This window comes from Choloepus didactylus, chromosome 14 (genome assembly GCF_015220235.1).
Source record: "Choloepus didactylus isolate mChoDid1 chromosome 14, mChoDid1.pri, whole genome shotgun sequence".
NCBI classification, from domain to species: Eukaryota; Metazoa; Chordata; class Mammalia; order Pilosa; family Megalonychidae; genus Choloepus; species Choloepus didactylus.
This window is the reverse complement of record NC_051320.1, coordinates 99,156,397-99,177,353: the sequence shown is the minus strand read 5'-3', so window position 1 is coordinate 99,177,353 and position 20,957 is coordinate 99,156,397. Positions and strand designations below refer to the sequence as shown.

General features: G+C 48.6%; 1 protein-coding gene across 18 annotated transcripts in view; it reads right to left on the bottom strand.

Moving 5' to 3' along the window:
• MROH1 (maestro heat like repeat family member 1) overlaps positions 1 to 20,957 on the bottom strand; it is a 111,032-nt gene that overhangs the window by 30,657 nt on the left and 59,418 nt on the right. For 14 of the 18 annotated variants that reach the window (XM_037803118.1, XM_037803110.1, XM_037803121.1 and 11 more), the window contains exons 12-15: positions 14,135 to 14,213; positions 12,755 to 12,868; positions 4,785 to 4,858; positions 3,349 to 3,471 (exon numbers count right to left, since the gene is read on the bottom strand). In XM_037803118.1, the coding sequence (XP_037659046.1) occupies positions 3,349 to 3,471; positions 4,785 to 4,858; positions 12,755 to 12,868; positions 14,135 to 14,213 (390 nt within the window). Of the gene's footprint in view, positions 1 to 391; positions 2,121 to 2,217; positions 2,262 to 3,348; positions 3,472 to 4,784; positions 4,859 to 12,352; positions 12,640 to 12,754; positions 12,869 to 14,134; positions 14,214 to 20,957 lie in introns of those variants that run through there. The other 4 variants (XM_037803125.1, XM_037803126.1, XM_037803123.1 and 1 more) reach the window with 4 other exon arrangements.

Here is a 20,957-nt window from a genome sequence, read left to right as displayed (position 1 = left end):
TCCCCTTAAGATCAGGAACAGGACAAGGATGTTGTGGATAACCAGTTATTCAACATTTCTCAGGATGAGCTGGTGAACTTCCTGTGTCTGTTCTTTGTCTGCAGGACCTTCCTCTTTCTTGTAGCAGTAAATGTTTATATTAGAAATGAAGAAAGGCCTCACTCAAATCAATGATCTAAGCTTCCTCGTTAAGGAAGTAGAAAAGGAGAAAATTAAACTCAAAGGAAGCAAAAGAAAGGAAACAATAAAGAGCAGAAATCAATAAGATTAAAAATAAAATAGAGAAAATCAACAAAACCAAATCCCATTTGAAAAGATCAATAAAATTAATAAAGCTCTCGCAAAACTGATCAAGAAAAAAAAAAACAGAAGACACAAATTATCAATATCAGTTATGAATGATGAGACATTACCATGGATCCTACAAACATGACAAGGTTAGTGAGGGAATACTATGTGCAATTTTACGGCCATAAATTTGATGACTTAGATGAAAGGACAACACACTGCAGGGCCAGGTGAGTGCAGGGCTGCCTGTGAGCAGTGTCGGGAACTTGGCTTTTGCAGGATCTTTCCCTGACGCTCGGAGGCTCTGGCTGCCTGGGCCTCAGACTCTGAACCTCAAACAAGCTCCCCCGGGAGGAATGCTGCACGTGTGTCGCCACATTTTGCCACTTTCCCGCTTTGGAGAACAGTTTGGAAGTTTCCTATGAAGTTGAACACACGCTTTCCCTTTGCTCCAGCTTCCCACTCCTGGGTATTTACATTTATTGACTCAAAGAAACAAAAACGTGTGTTCTCACGAAACCCTGTACCAAAATATTCACAGAGGCTTTATTCACAATTGCCAAACCTGGAAACAATTTAAATGTCCCTTCACTGTTGCGTGGATAAACAAACTGTGGTACATCCAAAGGATGGACTACTACTCTGCAGTTAAAAGGAACAAACTGCTGATATAGGTTGTAACTTGGATGACCTCCAGTGAAAGAACTCAGACTCAAAAGATACATCCTGCATCATTCATTTACACAACATTCTGGGAAAGGCAAAACTACAGGGACAGAAAACAAACCCCAGTTGCCAGGAGCTAAGGGTGGCCAGAGCTGATTACAAAGAGGCAAAGAGAGGTTTAGGAGTAATGGAACGTTCTGTTCCCTGACGTGATAGCTGTACAACCACATGAATTTGTCAAACAGTACACAGGTGTACCGTTAAAAGTGTAAATGTACATATGTAACTTATACTTCAATGAATCTGCCTTTAAAAGAAAGTTTGGATAAAAAATACGCGCCAGCAGGGCAACATAGCAACATAGGGAGGTGTGGAATTTAGTTAGTCCTCTGGAACAACTACCATATAGCCAGGAACAACTAGTAACCAGTCTGGAACAAATGTTGGGGGACATCTGTGACCAGACAAACATCATGCACCAGCCTGGAATGGGTGGAACGGCTGAGATCGCAGCACAGAACTGTAAGGAAAGCTCCTGAACTGCGGTGCTGTCACCTTCCCCCACCAGCACGGCAGGCTAAGCTGAAACACTTCCCTGTGGGAAAAAGAAGAATCTACTAGGAGAAAGGGAAGGTAGCTCAACCAAGCTCCAGCTGCGGTTTTAATTAATGAATTTGGACTACCGAATACAAGCTATGAGCACAGATAAACCTGGAGCAACCAGGAAAAGAACCCAGAAGTTTCTCCCAGTAGAGAGGAGGCAGGGCTATGGAAAAAAACCACATAAATAAAAACAGGCACTTTTGGAGTCGGCTGAGCTCGGAATACTGAATAAGGGCTGTGCCCCAAGAAAAGGGGCACACAGAACCAGGTACCAACTCTGGTTCTTGACTGGTAACTGGGGGGCTGGGGACTAGCTCCGAAAAGGTGATGTTTTTTTTTATTTTTTTCCCTCTCATTCTGAGTAGCTCATTAGAGAAAGCCTCAGGCATTTTCAATTGTCAGTACTGACCCAGGCAAGGGTAGAGTTAACACAGTTGGAGAGACAAAGGAAGAAGACAAATATAGGAGATAAATCCTTAAGGGGTTTATCTTCCCCAAGAAAAGGGGGAGGCAGGGCCCAGTTCAAGTGGTGATCCTCCCTCGGAGATCTCAGACCCTAGGGGCTGGGGAGAAAAAAAAAACAGAAAATCCTAAGCATGGCTTCTGACACCCTCAGCCCCTGGCTGGGACAGGGTCAACTGAGAATTAAAGGCACCGCACCTCTTTACACCAGTGGGGAGCTGCGGACTGACAAGTGCCACCTGCTGGGCAGGACAGGAAAAGCACAGAGTCTAGAGGCCTCACAGGAAAGTCTGACAACCTTCTGGGTCTCACCCTCAGGGAAACCTCATACTGAATACAGCCTCCTCCTGAGACCTGGGCACATCTGGTCTAGGAAAATCTGACTGGGGTAATCAAAGAGACCAGATGCTCAGAAAACAAAAACTTATGAATCACACTAGAAAAACAAAGATATGGCCCAGTCAAAGGAACAAGCTTAATATTCAAATGAGATGCAGGAGTTGAAATAACTAATTAAAAATCTTCAAACAAATATGCTAAATCAATTCAAAAATCAAATCAACAAGTTGAGGGGACATATGGCAAAAGAGATGAAGGACATAAAGAAAGCATTAGGCAAATATAAGAATTTGGAAGTTTGAAAAAACAATTGGCAGAACTTAAGGGAATGAAAGGCACAATAGGAGAGATGAAAAACACAATGGAGATGTAGAACAGCAGATTTAGAGAGGCAGAAGGAAGGATTCAAGAACTAGAGAACAGGACATCTGAAATCCTACACAAAAAAGAACAGGGAAAAGAATGGAAAAATTTGAGCAGGGTCTCAGGGAATTGAATGACAACATGAGACACATGAATATATGTGTCAGAGTGTCCCAGAAGGACAAGAGAAGGGAAAAGGGGCAGAAGCAATGATAGAGGAAATAATCAATGAAAATTTCCCATCTCTTGTGAAAGACATAAAACTATAGATCCAAGAAGTGCAGCGTACCCCAAACAGATCTGAGTAGACCTGCTCCAAGACGCTGAGGTCACCTAGTCACACCTGCAGGTTACTTTCACCACATTCTAACTTGCTCTCCTTCATGAAAAAATCGGCATTTGTTTAAGACTTTTTACCTGAAGACCCCACAGAACAAGACTCTTCTGCCTCCTCCAGGAGCTGACCCAGGTAACCAGGACTCCCTGGAAGCTGCGACCACGACCCCATGACTAGAGGAAGCCCCTCACCACCCGGATCAGCGCCCGGCAGTGGCCAGGCAGCACGTGATCGAGCTCGCTGGCTGGTCCCAGGCCCCCAAGGACGTGGGGGAAGCGGCCCCTCCTCACCTCCGGCTCAGGGGCCAGTGCGCACTGCTGCACGATGTACTCCACCATCGCCTTGCCTCCAGGCTGTTCCAGGTAGCCGTGGTGGGCCATGGCACTGATCACTTGCACCACAGCCCGCTTCACCTGCCCAGGACAAAGGGAGATCAGGAAAAGACCTAGAGGCAGAGCACTCAGATGGTATCACAATGGTCAGGCTGGGAGAAAAGAACCTCAACCTCACCTGCACTCACACCTGCAATGGCAACCTTACCGCACACATATCTGCACCCAGACATCTACCTGTACCCACACCCATGTCCATACCCACACCTGCACCCACAACTGTACCACACATGCACGTGTACCCAAACATGCCCTACATCCACTCCTGCACCCACACCTGCACCTGCACCGGCACCTGTATTTGTACTCACAACTGCACCATACCCGTATGTGTACACAGACATACACGTGTAACTGCACCTATACCCACACCTACACCCATACCCAGACCTCTAACACCCCGCCTGTACCTGTTCATACACCCACACCTGCACCTGCTTCTGGGGGACAAATAATGAGATTCTCACAGACAGTCCTGACGTGCAGGCCCAGGGACCTGTGGGACGCCTGGGACTGGTGCAAGGCTGGAGCAGCCCCCAAGGGCCAGGGGTCCTCCTTAGTCCAAGCACAAGCATCCCTGGGCCGACCACAGGGTGGCTGGCATGGTCCCCGGGTCAACTGGTGAAGGGGAAGGGACTGGCCTTGCCCTCAGGCCTTGGACATGGCCACTGAGCACACGGACTGTGCTGCCTGCTGAGAAGACCTGTTACCCAGGGGCCTTGGGCCATGCCACGCAGCCTGTGCCAAGTGAGATTCGTGGGAGGTGGGGAGCCACACCACAGTCTCCAGTGGGACTGGGTGGACGGGGGCTTTGGGCAACGCGGTATCAGCTTGATCTTGGGAGGTCAGCCACATGGTGACCAATGTCTTCGAGACTGAGCACCCCACAGAGAGCCCAGCCCCAAGCTTGGCGAGCTGCCCTGAATGGCTGCTGCCATGCTGACTCCCAGGGAGAAAGGACACCTGGCTGCCCCGTGTTTGGGGACCTCCGGGCTCTGCCCTGCAGCCCACCCCTGGCTGACTCCAACCTGCCTTGTCGCACAGCCACGAGGACGGTGGCTTTCTGCATTCCGTGAGCCCTTCTATTGGATCACTAGCCTGAGGGTGTCCTCGAGGAATGTTCCCTGACTTCATGACTCGCTCATGCCTTGCTCTTCCTATCAAGAGCAAGATGTGGGAGAGCTCCCTGCTGGCCCAGCAGCGTGCAATGGCCTGCACTTCCCGCCCAAGGCTGGCTCAGGCCCGGAGGGTGGCGGCCAAGTGGCTGCAGCCCCCAGACCTGGTCACATGCACCGCAGCCCATCGGGGGAGCTCCAGCTGCCCCTGCAGGTTACCTGATTGTTGGTGTCCAGAAGAGGAAGCCTCATGGAAGAGAGAATAAACGGCTTCCTAACTTCCATCTGAGCAGCTGCAAGAGATCAACGAGACAAGTGTTTTTTTTTCCTTTCCAAATAACATGATTTTTCCTAATTAAAAAGTTAAAAGGCAGGCAGTGTGTAAAAAAATAGGCTTGAGGGCTGAAATCCCGGTGTCCCAGTTTGAATGTATTATGTCCCCCCAAACACCATTATCTTTGATGTAATCTTGTGTAGGTGGACCTATCAGTGTTAATTAGATTGTAATTGTTTGAGTGTTTCCATGGAGATGTGCCCCACCCAACTGTGGGTGATGACTGTGATTAGATAATTTCCATGGAGACGTTGCTCTGCCCATTCAGGGTGGGTCTAAGTTGAGTCACTGGAGCCATATAAATGAGCTGACAAACAGAAGAAACTCAGTGCAGCCGTGAGTGACATTTTGAAGAGGAGTTACAGCCAAGAGGGACACTTTGAAGAAAGCACAGGAACTGCAGATGAGAGACAGTTTGAAAACGGCCGCTGAAAGCAGACTCTTGCTCCAGAGAAGCTGAGAGAGGACAAATACCCCAAGTGCAACTAAGAGTGACGTTTTTGAGGAACTGCAGCCTAGAGAGGAACGTCCTGGGAGGAAGGCATTTTGAAACCAGAACTTTGGAGCAGACGCCTGCCACGTGCCTTCCCAGCTAACAGAGGTTTTCTGGATGCCATTGGCCACCCTCCAGTGAAGGTACCTGATTGCTGATGTGTTACCTTAGACACTTTATGGCCTTAAGACTGTAACTGTGTAGCCAAATAAACCCCCTCTTTTATAAAAGCCAATTCATCTCTGGTGTTTTGCATTCTGGCAGCATTAGCAAAGTAGAACATCTGGGGAAGTTACTTTAGAGTGGTTTGCAAACTTGGCAGCACCAGAACCACCTGGAAAGCATGTCACTCAGTGTGGCCCCAGCCTGCGGTTCTGGCCCCACAGGTCTGGGGTGGGGCCCTGAGCTGACATTTCCCACACGTTGCCTGGTAAGCTGGTGCCACTGGTCTGAGGAGCTCACTTTTCTTGATATTTAAGTGGGGATAAAAGTCAATATCACAGAAGTGGCTGAGTGACTAAGCAAAATAGAAAGAGTGCACCGAGCAGTGCCCCCGGCAGCTCCGTCCCCGGAGGGCTGTGCACTGCTTCTTGCTCCCAGCAGGGAGGACGGTCACCTCCCAGCTTCAAGAGGAGGGGCCAGGGGCCCTGTGGAAGCCTCTGCACTGGCGAGCGGCTGAGCCCACTCCCCACACCACAAGAGCTGATGTTGGCTTGTGGTAATAACCACATGACAAAACAGCAAAAAGAGAGGTCCACTGAACGTGCTAAGAAAATACAGATTATAGACTGAATTGTAAGACAAAACAGTATAGAAGGATATTTTCATGCCCTTGGAACTGGTAAGCATTTAACAAGGTACTAAAAGAACTAACCATCAAGGAAAAGATGACAAAGGATGACAGTGAAGTTTAGAACGTCTGTTCATCAGAGACAGCACGAAGCCAACTGAAAAGGTCTCACATCCCTGTAAACAGAGTCCTAACGAGTTGCTGAGAAAACAGCGGACAGTCCCTAGAAAAATGAGCAAAAGACTTGAAAGGTTCCACGGCAGAAGCAGAAATCCCAGGGCCAGCACAAGCACAGCATGCGGGGTCCGCAGTGTTGGGGGGCGATGGCACTGGTGGCCGGGGGTGAGCCTGCGGTGGCGGCAGCTGCAAGCAAGGGCACGAGCAACCGGCCCTGGTGCCGGGACAGCTACTTGGCGTTACCAGGAAAGCTGAGGACACGGGGCCTGCAGGACACGTGAAGGACCCAGGCCGGAGGAGCTCCTACTCTCACTGAGAATCCCACCCGGCCACGGCCCAGGTGGGCGTTTGTGGAGGCAGGCAGTCGGATGGGGCAGGACACCGACAGGAACGGGCGAGCCTCTGCTCCAGCAGCCGCGACGTCGTGCTGGATGGCAGCAAAGCACGTGAGAAGCAGGCTAGACTGCTGCACTGTCAGGCGCCAACGGGGGAGGTGTCTGAGGAGCTGGGGCAGTGACTGCTGCAGAGGGGACAGCAGTTTGACCCAGTTCCTTAACCGTCTGTGCGTGCTTTGTGAGCGTTCAGCAGGTATTTACGTCTCCCAAGACAAGAGTAAAAAGACTAAAGAATGAAAACAGGCAATGGATAGCAACTGGCACGAGTTGAGAGCAGGCCCCTCCCAGAAGAGGAGCCCAGGGCCCACGGAACGCTGGCTGTGGCACAGACCCAGGGTGAGATCAACCCAGTTCCCCATCCCTGAGATTCAAAATAACAAACAAACCTGGAAGCAGAAAGAAGAAACCAGACATGCGGGCAGCCATGCCCACCAGTGCTGGGTGTCCTTTCCCATGTGTACGCTCCCCACTCAAGCTTACGCCGAGACGGCCGGCCAGGCCCTCATCCAAGCTCGGGACATAACTCCACACAGGCAGCCACGGCCCCCATGGGAAAGGCAGAAAACCACCCGGGCAACAAAATCATCCAAGGTGAAATAATACCACGAAGGGAACCAAGAAGACGCTGAGAAGAATAATGCGGCAGGCCCAGGCTGGAGAGCATCATGGGGGCAGCAGGGAGAGAAGGAGCTGGCCAAGCAGAGCAGGGAGAGGAGACCCCACAACAGGACAGGACGCTCAGTGGGACCGGGAAAGGACGATGGGAGAGGCTGAGGGGAAGAGGGGACCCAGAGCCCCTGCAGGGGCACCACAGGGCGAGTCTAGCCCTTCTTGCCTGCTTTTTGTCTCCTCATTTCTTTTTGATATTTAGGCCTCACCTCTCTGTCTCCTTCCATTTCTCACCTCACTCGTATTTCTTCTAGTTTCGTCTTCCTTTCTGAGGTGACTTTTTTCTTGTATATGTAATTTGTTCCTTAGTTCCCTTGCCTCATCTCTCCCGGCTTTTCTTTCAGGTCTGTCTCCGTTTGCCCCGTGCTGTTTAGCTTGTCGTGAAATGTTCAGGGGCCCCTGCTTCGTCTGGGGCCTGTGCTGGCCCTCTCCTCTGTGGGCGGGGTGCCACGCTGCTCCTTACCTGCTTCGTTCTCAGCCCCCAGAGCTGTTTGGCTGCCCCTTTCCGTGTGGGTTAGCTCACAGCCTTATATGGGAGCCTGCCCTTGCAATGTTTGTGTGGCAGCTCCGTCTCGGGGACCTCCTCGCTCTGTCCCTCCCCAACTTGGGTTGACCATCCTTCTGCCTCGATGGCTTTCGGGCTCCTTCCTAGTGGAGGTGCCACAGCGCAGGCCGCTCAGGCTCCTCCAGGGCTCCTTCCCGTGGGCCCTTGCCTTCTGGTCCTGCTTGTTTCCCATTCCCGGTTCCCAGCTAATCTGCCCCCACCCCACCCCTGTCACCCCTCCTTGTCCTGTGCAGGCCCCAGGGCTCTGCAAGTCTGTGCGCTGCTAGTGTGGGTTCCCGGGGACCCTGTCCACCTGGTTCGGTTGCAAACGCTGCCCGCAGTGTTTGTTTTCGCTCCCCAGCCCGCAGAGGAGAGGGCCAGCTCCCCGCCCGCAGAGGAGAGGGCCAGCACAGGCACCAGACAAAGCAGGGGTCTCTGAACATTTCACGACAAGCTAAACAGCACGGGGCAAACGGAGACAGACCTGAAAGAAAAGCCGGGAGAGATGAGGCAAGGGAACTAAGGAACAAATTACATATACAAGAAAAAAGTCACCTCAGAAAGGAAGACGAAACTAGAAGAAATATAAGTGAGGTGAGAAACGGAAGGAGACAAAGAGGCGAGGCCTAAATATCAAAAAGAAATGAGGAGACAAAAAGCAGGCAAGAAAGTAGCACAACATTGTGAACAATTAACAGCACCAAAGTATTTATCGGAATGTGATTAAAAGGGGAAATGTCAGACTGTATATACAGTAAAAATAAAACTTTTTTAAAGCCCAAGGAACAACAGTACACACACAGTGAACCCTAAGTGAAACCACGGACTCTAGCTATAGCACAAGTATAAAAAAGTGCAGTTATCTTAGGTTAGTTGTCTTTTTCTTACCCCCTTGTTATGGTCTCTTTGAAATGTTCTTTTATTGTATGTTTGTTTTCTTTTTAACTTTTTTTTTTTCATACAGTTGATTTAAAAAAGAAGGGAAAGTTAGAAAAAAAAAAAAAAGAAAAAAGAAAAACAAGGAAAAAAAAATAGTGGTAGTGCCCCCTTGAGGAGCCTGTGGAGAATGCAGGGGTATTCGCCTACCCCACCTCCATGGTTGCTAACATGACCACAGGCATAGGGGACTGGTGGTTTGATGGGTTGAGCCCTCTACCATAAGTTTTACCCTTGGGAAGACGGTTGCTGCAAAGGAGAGGCTAGGCCTCCCTATATTTGTGCCTAAGAGCCTCCTCCCGAATGCCTCTTTGTTGCTCAGATGTGGCCCTGTCTCTCTAGCTAAGCCAACTTGAAAGGTGAAATCACTGCCCTCCCCCCTACGTGGGATCAGACACCTAGGGGAGTGAATCTCCCTGGCAACGTGGAATATGACTCCCGGGGAGGAATGTAGACACGGCATCGTGGGACGGAGAACATCTTCTTGACCAAAAGGGGGATGTGAAAGGAAATGAAGTAAGCTTCAGTGGCAGAGAGATTCCAAAACGAGCCGAGAGATCACTCTGGTGGGCACTCTTACGCACACTTTAGACAACCCTTTTTAGGTTCTAAAGAATTGGGGTAGCTGGTGGTGGATACCTGAAACTATCAAACTACAACCCAGAACCCATGAATCTCAAAGACAGTTGTATAAAAATGTAGCTTATGAGGGGTGACAATGGGATTGGGAAAGCCATAAGGACCAAACACCACTTTGTCTAGTTTATGGATGGATGTGTAGAAAAGTAGGGGAAGGAAACAAACAGACAAAGGTACCCAGTGTTCTTTTTACTTCAATTGCTCTTTTTCACTGTAATTATTATTCTTGTTATTTTTGTGTGTGTGCTAATGAAGGTGTCAGGGATTGATTTAGGTGATGAATGTACAACTATGTAATGGTACTGTAAACAATCGAAAGTACAATTTATTTTGTATGACTGCGTGGTATGTGAATATATCTCAATAAAATGATGATTAAAAAAAAAAAAAAAAAAAAAAAAAAAAAAAAAAAAAAGAAAAGTAGGGGAAGGAAACAAACAGACAAAGGTACCCAGTGTTCTTTTTTACTTCAATTGCTCTTTTTCACTTTAATTATTACTCTTGTTATTTTTGTGTGTGTGCTAATGAAGGTGTCAGGGATTGATTTAGGTGATGAATGTACAACTATGTAATGGTACTGTAAACAATCGAAAGTACAATTTGTTTTGTATGACTGCGTGGTATGTGAATATATCTCAATAAAATGATGATAAAAAAAAAAAAAAGAAATGAGGAGACAAAAAGCAGGCAAGAAGGTAGCACAACATTGTGAACAATTAACAGCACCAAAGTATTTATCGGAATGTGATTAAAAGGGGAAATGTCAGACTGTATATACAGTAAAAATAAAACTTTTTTTAAGCCCAAGGAACAACAGTACACACACAGTGAACCCTAAGTGAAACCACGGACTCTAGCTATAGCACAATTATAAAAAAGTGCTCTCATCAATCGTGACACATGTTGCATGTAGATGCAGGGTAATAATGCAGGGTGGTAGGTGGGAATCCTGCATTCTATGCATGACCATTCTGTATAAACATGAGTTGGGTTATGTTTATACAAAACACAACTAATCTAACAAAAGAAAAAAAATTTAATTTTAAAATTAGAAATTTAAAAAAAGGAATGAACTATCAAACCATGAAAAAGCTGGATGAATCTTGAATACATATCACTACGCGAAAGACATCAGTCTAATTGTGTAATTCTATTTATATAGATTTTTGGAAAAGGCAAAACTATAGAACGTAAACAGGAAAGTGGTTGCCAGGGGTTTTCTGAGAGAGAGGGTGGAATAAATGAAGCATGGGAGATTTTTTAGGGCCTGAAACTATTCTGTAATTGTGGACACATGACACTATGTATTTGTTAAAACCCACAGAACTTTACAGCACAAAGAGTGAACCCAATGTATGCAAATTTTAAAAAAGCATTTAGGAATCAGAGGATCTCGGAATGGAATGCAGAGTGTTGCAGAACAAGCTCACTGTGTAACATACGTTTGTAAGGAATGACTTCCCTGAAGGGTGGGGAGTTAGGGGCTGCCCACGTCGCTTCCGAAACGAGTGGCGACTGCAGAGGAAGGCGAGGGGAACCCGCGTGAACACGCACGGTGGCTGGCGGTGCTGTCCCCCCAGGGGCACAGGGTTTAACGATGGGACTCTGAAAGGGAACTACCTAACAGACGGGGGCATGTGCGGGGGCCGGGTTTCTCACTGAGGGAGGGGGCCACCGGCAGGCCGGGCTGGGGGCCGGAAGCCCCTGCAGTGACGGGTGAGAGCTGGAGATTCTGGTAAAATCAACCTCTTCCTCAACGCAGGTGGATTCGGACACACATAGAAGTACTCAATGTGTGGACAGAGGCTAGAACGAACACGTGTTTCCTTGCTAAGTCAACACTGCCCAAGTAGAAATAAGCACACGCAGAGCCCAGGTTGCGGCTTCTAATGTCCTCCTCCAACAACAGGAATACATACACTGAGCTGAGCCTGAATAATGCCAGACAGCAAGGAAGCGCCTGAAGAAGGCACAACGATGGGCGCCTGTCAAAGGGACAAAGCAGCACACTGAAAGAGCTCCCAATGGTTAAAGCTGGAACAATTTGAGTCAGAAAATTTTAACAACATAGCATTGGATTTTTTGTTGCTGGAGAGGTTGTGGGTTTACGGGAAAATCATGGGGGAAACACAAAGTTCCCATATACCCCCCTCACACACGCAGTCTCCCCTGTCATTAACATTTTGCACTGCTCTGGTGCCTTTGCTACAATTGATGAAACAATTGAAAAAAAAAAAAGGAGTCAAGAGAAAGAGACAAATATTGAAGATACGGAAGGAAGACAGAACAGACAGATAACAGGAGCCCCTGAAGAAGAAAACCAAAGCAAGGGAACAGAAGAAGACGAACTGCCGGGACCAGCGTACGGGAGAGCAGGCTCCGGAGAACACTGGCCCATGGCCCCGAATGACCAAGGCAGTCTAATGAAGTTACTGGACTTCAGAGAAAAATCCTCTCGACATCTAAAGATGAAAGCAGAAAGAAACAAGCAAATAAACAAAAGGCATGGCATATAAGGAGAGAAAACTGAATTATCATCAGACTCTGAGAGCAATGCTTTATGCCAGAACAGAGTTGCCAGATAAAATGGGGGAAGGCCAGTTAAATTTGAATTCCAGTTAAATCACAAATAACTTTTTAGTGTAAGAATGTCCCACGCAGTACCTGGGACATTTGTGTGTTTGCATCTGCTAACTCTGGCGACCCCATGCCACAAGAGAATGCAGCAACATATTCAAAGATACTGCAGGAAGTAAAACATGAGCGAAGAATTTTATAGCCAGGAAAACTGACTTCTGAATGAAAAGGACACAGGTGCTGTGTGATCAAAACGTGACTCGAGGAGTACCGAGCGCGGGCCTTCCTCTGGAATCTTCAAGACTGACCCGAGCACCCCACACGCGGCTCCCGGAGCGGACACTGGCCCCGAGTGGCGCGGCCCGGGAGCATGTGCGACAGCTCGCCTGCTCCCTGACGGTCTGGGGGGCGGCATTCACGCTGCCCTGTGCCCGCACGGCCCGCCGGGCGCCATGGCCAGGGGGCAGCCTCGAGGTCAAGGCAGGTGCAGGAAGACCCTTCTCACAACTCTTCAAAAAGCCTGAGATTTTGTAAAACAGAAAATGGGAGTAAATGTTTTTAAGAATAAAAGCAAGCTGCTCCTTTCAGAGCATGTGGCCCACGCCCACGAGAGGGTGGGTGCGGTGGGCACTCACCGGCCGAGTTGATGACGTGCCTCACGACCTGCAGGGTGCCCACGCGGACCCTCTCGTGGCTGCTGTCCAGCTTGGGCAGCAGGAAGGCCAGCAGGCGGTCCGGAAAGCAGCAGGCTGCAGGGCAAGCAAGCGTCAGTGCCTCTGCCCCTCTCTGGGGCATGTACCCCCAGACCATCCCTGTCCCCACACCAGCTCTGGGCGACCACAGCTGGGCAGACCCCTGCTGGGCACTGGTTCTCAGCTTGCGAGGCCTGACAGCCACTGCCCAGGGTCCTCCCACCTGCTCCCTGGCTTTGCAGCCCAGTTCCACCACGGGCAGCTGCGTGGCAGGTCAGGAAGCCTGTCCAGGCTGCAGGGCCTCAGGCAGCAGCATGCCCAGACCAAGTGGAGATGCTACACTGAGGGGGGCTTGCGTGTCTCCCAGGGGAGAAGGGTCAGGCGCCCGTTCCCACTGGGGGCCACGCTCCTCCTCCCTTCCTGGCCCGGGGCCCGGCGAAAGCTGGGGGGCGTCTACAGCCTGCCGAGCCCGGTGCAGGCTTCAAGGGTGGCTCCCGAATTGGCCGGTCCTACCCAAGGGGCCCTCCGCCCAGCACGAGGAACGGGAACCCCGGCAGTGCCCTCTGCGGGCTCTCCAGCCCTGCTAACCTTGTGGGCACCCGTCAGGTGGGCTCCGCGCACCTGCCCTGCAGGGTCTACCCAGAATCGGGGACAAGCAGACCCGCTGTCCTCTGCCCACCATGAGCCACCCCTGCGGGGTAGGTGAGGGGGGCTAGGCTCCCCTCTCCTTCCTCCCCCACTCCCCCCAGCCTGCCTGCAGAAGTAGCAGTCCACTCCCTCCCAGGGTCAAGTCTTGTCTGAAAGCACAGTGCTAGAAGACCAGGCCTCTGCTCTCCAGGAGACCACAGAACCCTGAGTGGGCAGCTGACAACAGGGGCCAAAGGCCTTTCAAGTTGGGGGTCACGGAGGCCATGCCCCAGGGAGGGGGCACAGAGGAGACGGCTGGTGCCAAGGCCCGGAGGGAACTGCACCAAGTGCTGGAGCAGGGGGCGGGCCGGGGAGTGAGGTGGGCCAGGGGCCAGGTGCAGGAGCACCTGGACAGGGAGACGGAAGGCTCTGAAGGGCTTTAGGCAGGGCAATATCAATGTCCTTGAGGACGGGCTCCCTGCCGCTGTCGCCCAGGGCCCAGCTGCTGCAGACCCTGGAGCTGGGGTCCTGGGCTTGCCAGCCACACACAGGCCGAGCAAAGGAGGAGAAACAGGCCTCCACCCCTCAACCTGCCCCCAAAGCCGCCCCCATGCTCTGCCCACAAGAGGCCGTCGGCCAACACAGCAGGCCCGGGGGCTCCCCGTGCACCCAGAGGCCCCGCCGCCCACAGCTCACCCAGCACAGTGAAGCAGCGCAGCACTTCCTTCTGGTTGCTGACTGCCAAGGGGCTGGACAACTCCACGGGCACGCAGACCTGCTCCAGGACGGAGGACAGAGGTCACGAGGGTGGCCCTGCCTGCCGGAGCCCAGCTAGGGTCCCAGGAGTCCACACGCTCCCGAGAATGCCGGGACTGAGGAGTCTGGGCTCCCTCTTTGTCATCCAGGCGGGGGGCCCAGTCCCCTGGCTGCAGGAAGTGGGGAGGGAGACAGGCAGACAGACACACAGACAACAACACACACAAGCACAGCAGGAAAATCCTGGTTCCTCCCCACCAGGAGGAGCTTGTTTACTGAAAAGGAGACCATGAGACAAACAGCCCAACTAAAGAATGGGCAAAAGGAAACACAGATGGCCACAAAGCTCAGGAAAACACGTTCATCTGCACTAGCCAAGAGGGAACGCAAACCAAAACCACAGATACTATCTCACACCTGCTGGAGAGGCTATTATCAAGGAAGCAGGGAACTCCAAGTGCTGGAGGGATGCGGGGAAACAGCACACCCATTCGCTGCAGGTGAATGGGAAACACGCAGCCGCCGCGGAGGACAGTGTGTGGTTCCTCAGGAAGCTCAGTGTCGAGCTGCCTCACGACCCCGCAATCCCGCTCCTCGGGATACAGCCACAAGAACTGAAAGCAGGGACGTGAACAGACACCTCATTCTGATGCTCATAGTGGCATTACTCACAACTGCTGAAAGATGGAAACAACCCAAGTGTCCATCAGCAGACAAATGGATAAACAAAATGTGGTATATACATACGACAGATTATTACTGTGCTGGTTTGGATGTATTATGTCCCCCCAAATTTCATGTTCTTCATTGCAACCTTGTGGGGGCAGATGTATTAGTGGGTCTTGATTAGTTTGCTGGAGTCCTTTACAAAGACTCACAATCAGAGGGAGCTCAGAGCAACTGAGAGCGACATTTTGAAGAGCAGCTGCAGCTAAGAGAGGACAAAATGCCCCAAGGCAACATTTTGGAGAATATCATTTTGAGACGCAGCCTGGGAGCAAGCAGACGCCAGCCACGTGCCTTCCCAGCTAACAGAGGTTTTCCGGACACCATTGGCCATCCTCCAGTGAAGGTACCTGATTGTGGACGACTTACCTTGGACACTTTATGGCCTTAGGACTGTAACTGTGTAATCAAATAAACCCCCTTTATAAAAGCCAGTCCATTTCTGGTATTTTGCATTCTGGCAGCATTAGCAAACTGAAACAATAAGAAGGAATGAGATCCTGAAACACGCAACAACATGGATGAACCTTGAGGACACTACGCCGAGTGAAATAAGCCAGACACAAAAGCACAAATATCGTATGATTTCACTGATATGAACTAATTACAGTATGTAAACTCATATACATAAAATATAGAATATAGCTTACCTGGATATAGAATGAGTCTAAAGAATGGGAAGTGGTTGCTTAATATGTGCAGGCTGTTTGAGTCAAACGTAAATGTTTGGAAATGCACAGAGGTGACGGTAGTATGTTATTGTGACAAATAATTAACGGTGGTGAATGGTGTGTGAGTGTGGTGGGAAGGAGAAGTTTAGAGTCATGTACAGTCGCCAGAAGGAAAGCTGGAGGTTAAAACATGGGAACACATAACACAGTGTATCTTGTGGTGGACAATGACTGTGATTAACTTTACAAATTTAAAGAAGTTTTTTTCATGAACTAAAACAAATATACAACACTATTATGAGGAGTTAATAAAAGAGGGGTATATGGGGAAAACATACTTATTACAAACTACAGACCACAGTTAACAATAATGTCTTACCATTCTTTCATCAACAGCTACAAATGTACCCACCAATGCCAGGGATCAATGATGGAGAGACAAGGGGCATGGGATGTTTTCGGTTTTCTGCTTTTGTTTGTTTGTTTTTCCTTTTTTCCCCTGGAGTAATGAAATGTTCTAATATTGACTGTGGTGATGAATACCCAACTAGGTGATGACACTCTGAGCTATGGATTCTGTACTTTGGGTGGACTGTTTACTGCCTGAATATATCTCAATAAAATTGCATTAAATTTTTTTTTTAAAAAGCATGATCCAGAGAACCTAAGATGGTGGCTAGGTGAGACAGGGCAAAAAAACACCTCCATGAAAAATACTAGATAAAAACCAGAAAGTGACCCAGAACACCACTGCCAGTGATGCACCAGCTAGACAAGGTCTGCTAAATCCACAGGGAATGTGCATTTGGTGAAACCTGGAGCCTGCATTCTGAAACAAGTGAGTGAGTCGGCTGAAAGTCCCATGGCCGCGCTGCGGTGTGGGGAAACAGTGGGTTGGCATTTGGAGATGGACCAGCTCTTTAAAAAAAAAAGCCCAGGAGCAGCTGCAGATACGACAGGGAGAGCTGTGCAGTGAAGTATGGCAGAAGCAGGCTGGGCTAACGCCTCGGTGTCTGGCATGGAGGATACCCCTTCCCACAACCGCTGCTGATTGTCTCGAGACCAGAGGAGCAGAGGGGAGCCAAAGAGAGAAAAAAAACCACATTCCTTGCAGCCATCTCCCCAGTGGGCAGGGGACGCTCCTGCTCGGGGCCAGACCCACAGCCCAGAGCCGCGCCAAGAAACCCAGTGTTACAGGGAATTTTTCCTGCAGCACTACACACACGCCACAATATCGGCCATGGACAGTGGCCTTTAATACAACCACGGCTGATTGTCCCGGAGATGGGAGGGCAGAGCTGTGTGAAAAGGGGGAAGTTAACGCGTCCCATTCAACCATCTTTGAAGCGGGCTGGGGCGCCCCGGCACAGCCCAGTGACCCAGGGCTTCCCTGGCGGGCCGGCACACACTTGTGATGTAGCGCGGCCCTCCCTCAGCAGAGGTCCTGGAAGAGCACAGCTGGGAAGGGGGAACCGCTCAGAAATCCCAGGGACCCTACGTGAATACCAAGGACTTGTGGGGCAGAGGCAGAGACAATCAGTGGAAAGACTGAAATGAAGGCTTAGGCTCCAGCAACAGCCTTAAAGCTTCAGGAACACCTGGGAGGTTTGATTATTAAACTGTCCTCCCTCCCTAACTGCTCAGACACACGCCCCACATTCAGGGTGACAGCACCAGCAACACACCCAAACTTGGTGCACCAATTGGACCCCACAAGAATCAGACCCCCACACACCACAAAGACAAAGTCAGGGAGAACTGACTTGAGGGGAATAGGTGACTCACGGACGCCATCTGCTGGTTAGTTAAAGTGTACGCCACCAAGCTGCAGTTCTGTCAAATTAGGGATCAAGTAAAGCAAATGCCAAGGGGCCAAAAAGAACAGAAAATCTTAAAGCATGTGATAAAACCAGACGATATGGAGAACCCAAACCAAAACACCCAAATCAAAAGATCAGAAGACACACAGTACTTGGTGAAATTAATCAAAGAATTACAGACAGGCAACAAAAGCATGGCTCAGGATATAAAGGACATAAAGAAGACCCTAGAAGAGCATAGAGAAGAAATTGCAAGAGTAAATAAAAAAATAGAAGATCTTATGGAAATAAAAGAAACTGTTGGCCAAATTAAAAAGACTCTGGATACTCATAATACAAGATTAGAGGAAGCGTCCTCAAGGACCACAGAATGGAAAATGAAAGAACAAAAGAAAGAAGGGGGAAAAAATTGAAAAACTCAAAACGGATCTCAGGGATATGATAGATAAAATTAAACGTCCAAATTTAAGACTCATTGGTGTCCCAGAAGGGGAAGAGAAGGGTAAAGGTCTAGAAAGAGTATTCAAAGAAATTGTTGGAAAAACTTCCCAAACCTTCTGCACAATATAAATACACAAAGCATAAATGCCCAGTGAACTCCAAATAGAATAAATCCAAATAAGCCAACTCCAAGACATATTCTGATCAGACTGTCAAATACTGAAGAGAAGGAGCAAGTTCTGAAAGCAGCAAAACAATTCACCACATACAAAGGAAACAACGTAAGACTAAGTAGTGACTACTCAGCGGCCACCATGGAGGCGAGAAGGCAGTTGCATGACATATTTTAAACTCTGAGAGAGAAAAATTTCCAACCAAAAATACTTTATCCAGCAAAACTCTCCTTCAAATTTGAGGGAGAGCTTAAATTTTTCACAGACAAACAAATGCTGAGAGATTTTGCTAATAAAAGACCTGCCCTACTTCAGATACTAAAGGGAGCCCTACCAACAGAGAAAAAAGCTGAGGGACTTCACCGCCAGTAGATCAATCCTGTAAGAAATGCTAAAGGGAGTTGATCAAGCTGAAAGGAAGGGACACTAAACAATTGACTAAAACTACATGAAGAAATAAAGGGTACCACTAAAGATCACATGGTAAATATAAATACCAATACTACTGTGTTTTTTATCTGTAACTCTACTATTTACTTCCTACAGGATCTAAAATACATTGTAATGATAAATCAGTGGTTTTGGACTCAATGTAAAATATGTAATTTTTGACAAGAACTACATAAAAGTGGGGGAATGAGGGAGTATAGGAACACAGTTTATGTGTCATATTGAAGTTACGTTGGTATCAAAGAAAAACAAGATTGTTATAGATTTAAGAAGTTAAATTTAGGCCTGACAGTAAACACAAAGAAAGTATCAGAGAATATGACCACAGAGATGAAAAGTAGAGTAGGAGTTCCGAGAAGTGGGGGAAGGGGCAATGGGGAGTTAAGAAATGAGTGTAGGGTTTCTGTCTGGGGTGAAGGGAAACTTCTAGAAAAGGATGGTGGGAAGGTGATAGCATTGCAACATTCTAAATGTGATTAATCCCACTAATGGAATGCTAGGGAGGGGGCGGAATGGGAAGATTTAGGCTGTATATATGTTTCCACAATTGAAAAAAAAAAAAAAAGACTGTCTAAATAGATGACAATTAAACGCCAAGGATGATCCTGGATGGGATCTGAGGATGGGAGAGGAGGCTCAAGGGGACACAGATGGAACATAAGGAAAAAAAAAAAAGGAAATAGAGAATGCAAGCTTTGTATCAAGGTTGAATTTCTTGAACTTCTTAGCTGCATTTAATGGGATTGCATAAAAGAATGTTCTTGTTCATGGGAAATGTATATATGAATTATATTGTTTTTTCAAGGATGTGTGCAGCTTGCTCTCGTATGTTCAGAAGACAGAGCAATAGGGAGGGAGGGAGGGAGGGAAAGAAAGAAATGGTGCTGTGACAGGATGTTAAAGGTGGTGGATCCGGGTATTGGGGGAGGGGGGTCGGGGTATGCTGGAGTTCTGTGTATGGGGTTTGTACTGTTTTTGCAACTGTTCCTGTAAGTTTGAATTCATCTCAAAATAAAAATTAAAAAAAAAAAGCACAATCCACGTATACGCTCTCTACAAGAGACTCACCTTAGGTACAAGACACAAAAAGGCTGAGAGCAAATGGGGTCAACAATAGGGGGGATAAGGGGGATGGGAGGATGGGGGTTTTCTTTTCTGGAGTAATGAAAATGTCCTAAAGTTGACCCTGGGGAGCACATCGATGTGCCAATGCTGTGGGCCAGGGGCATCAATGGTTCGTGGAGTGTGACTACATCTCAGTAAAAACTGCATGAAAAAAGGAGACCATGTCCCTCTTCTTGAGCACACGTTTCAGGCCAAAGGCTGGGAGCCACTGATTTCTAGAAAGCAGAATGCACCCGAAACCAAAACACTGAATTTCACTAACTCAATTTTCTTTTAAAGTTGCACTGGTAAAAATAAAATCTAGGCAGACAGGTTTTTGAGGGAATAGTGGAAGTACCCCAATCCCCACCCCTGCCCCCGGTGTGAGCCCAAGGGTGACCTCACAGGCTGCCCGTTCTCACCAGGAAAGCTCACACTCAGGGTAGTAAAGCAACTTTTTGGTCAAGCCTGTCTGATGATCCAGAAGGGATGGCCAACAGTGCGGAGAGAGCGGGCCTATCCCACAGACCACTGGCCCAGCGACCAGGGCCCACTGCAGGCTGCACAAGGCTGGTTCCCAGCACGTGTGGGGAGGCGGAGGTGCCCACCCAGGGGGCTCTGCGCCAGGGCCCACTTAGCTCCATTTTTCTCATTGTAAATACCACATCTCACCACGAAAGGACTGCAGCTTCCTCCCGCCCACTCTGTGGGAAGCCAACGTCAACTGACTAGAGAACACCCAAGCAGCCCCACAGAGGGGACTGCACGGCCAGGAGCTGGGGCCTCCGGCCAGCCGCCCGGGGAGGGCCATGCCGGACGGCGACCTCAGGAGGGGCCTGGGCCAGGACACCAGAACCTCACCGGCGGAGATAACAAACCAGCTGTGGTTCTAAAGTGGCAAGTTTTCAGTAATTTGTTACACAGCAAAAGATAACTAATGCAAATGGAGTCATCTGGAAAAAATACGAAACTGCAATCTCATTCAATCCTTCCCTAAAATAATTCTCAGATTGTTTTAGAAGTGTAGGGGAAAATTAGAGAATTCAAAAAATAATCTTTACATTTGAAAACTTTTCAAGTAGAACAAAACCTAAACTGTAACACAAAATGTGGACGGACAAATGATGATACAAAGCCTAAATAATTTTGCATGGCAAAACACCACCATCAACAGAGTCAAAAGATAAAAGACAAGGTAAGAATGAATTTTTATACATATATGAGATGAGGCTATAAAGAACTACTACAGATTGATAAGAAAAAGACCTAAAACTCTAAAAAAGAGACAGGAAACATTCAAAGAATTGGAAATGCATATTTTTACCTGTGCTTTTATATTTGTATTTTCCCTTTTATACCCATTCTCCATGCCCACCTG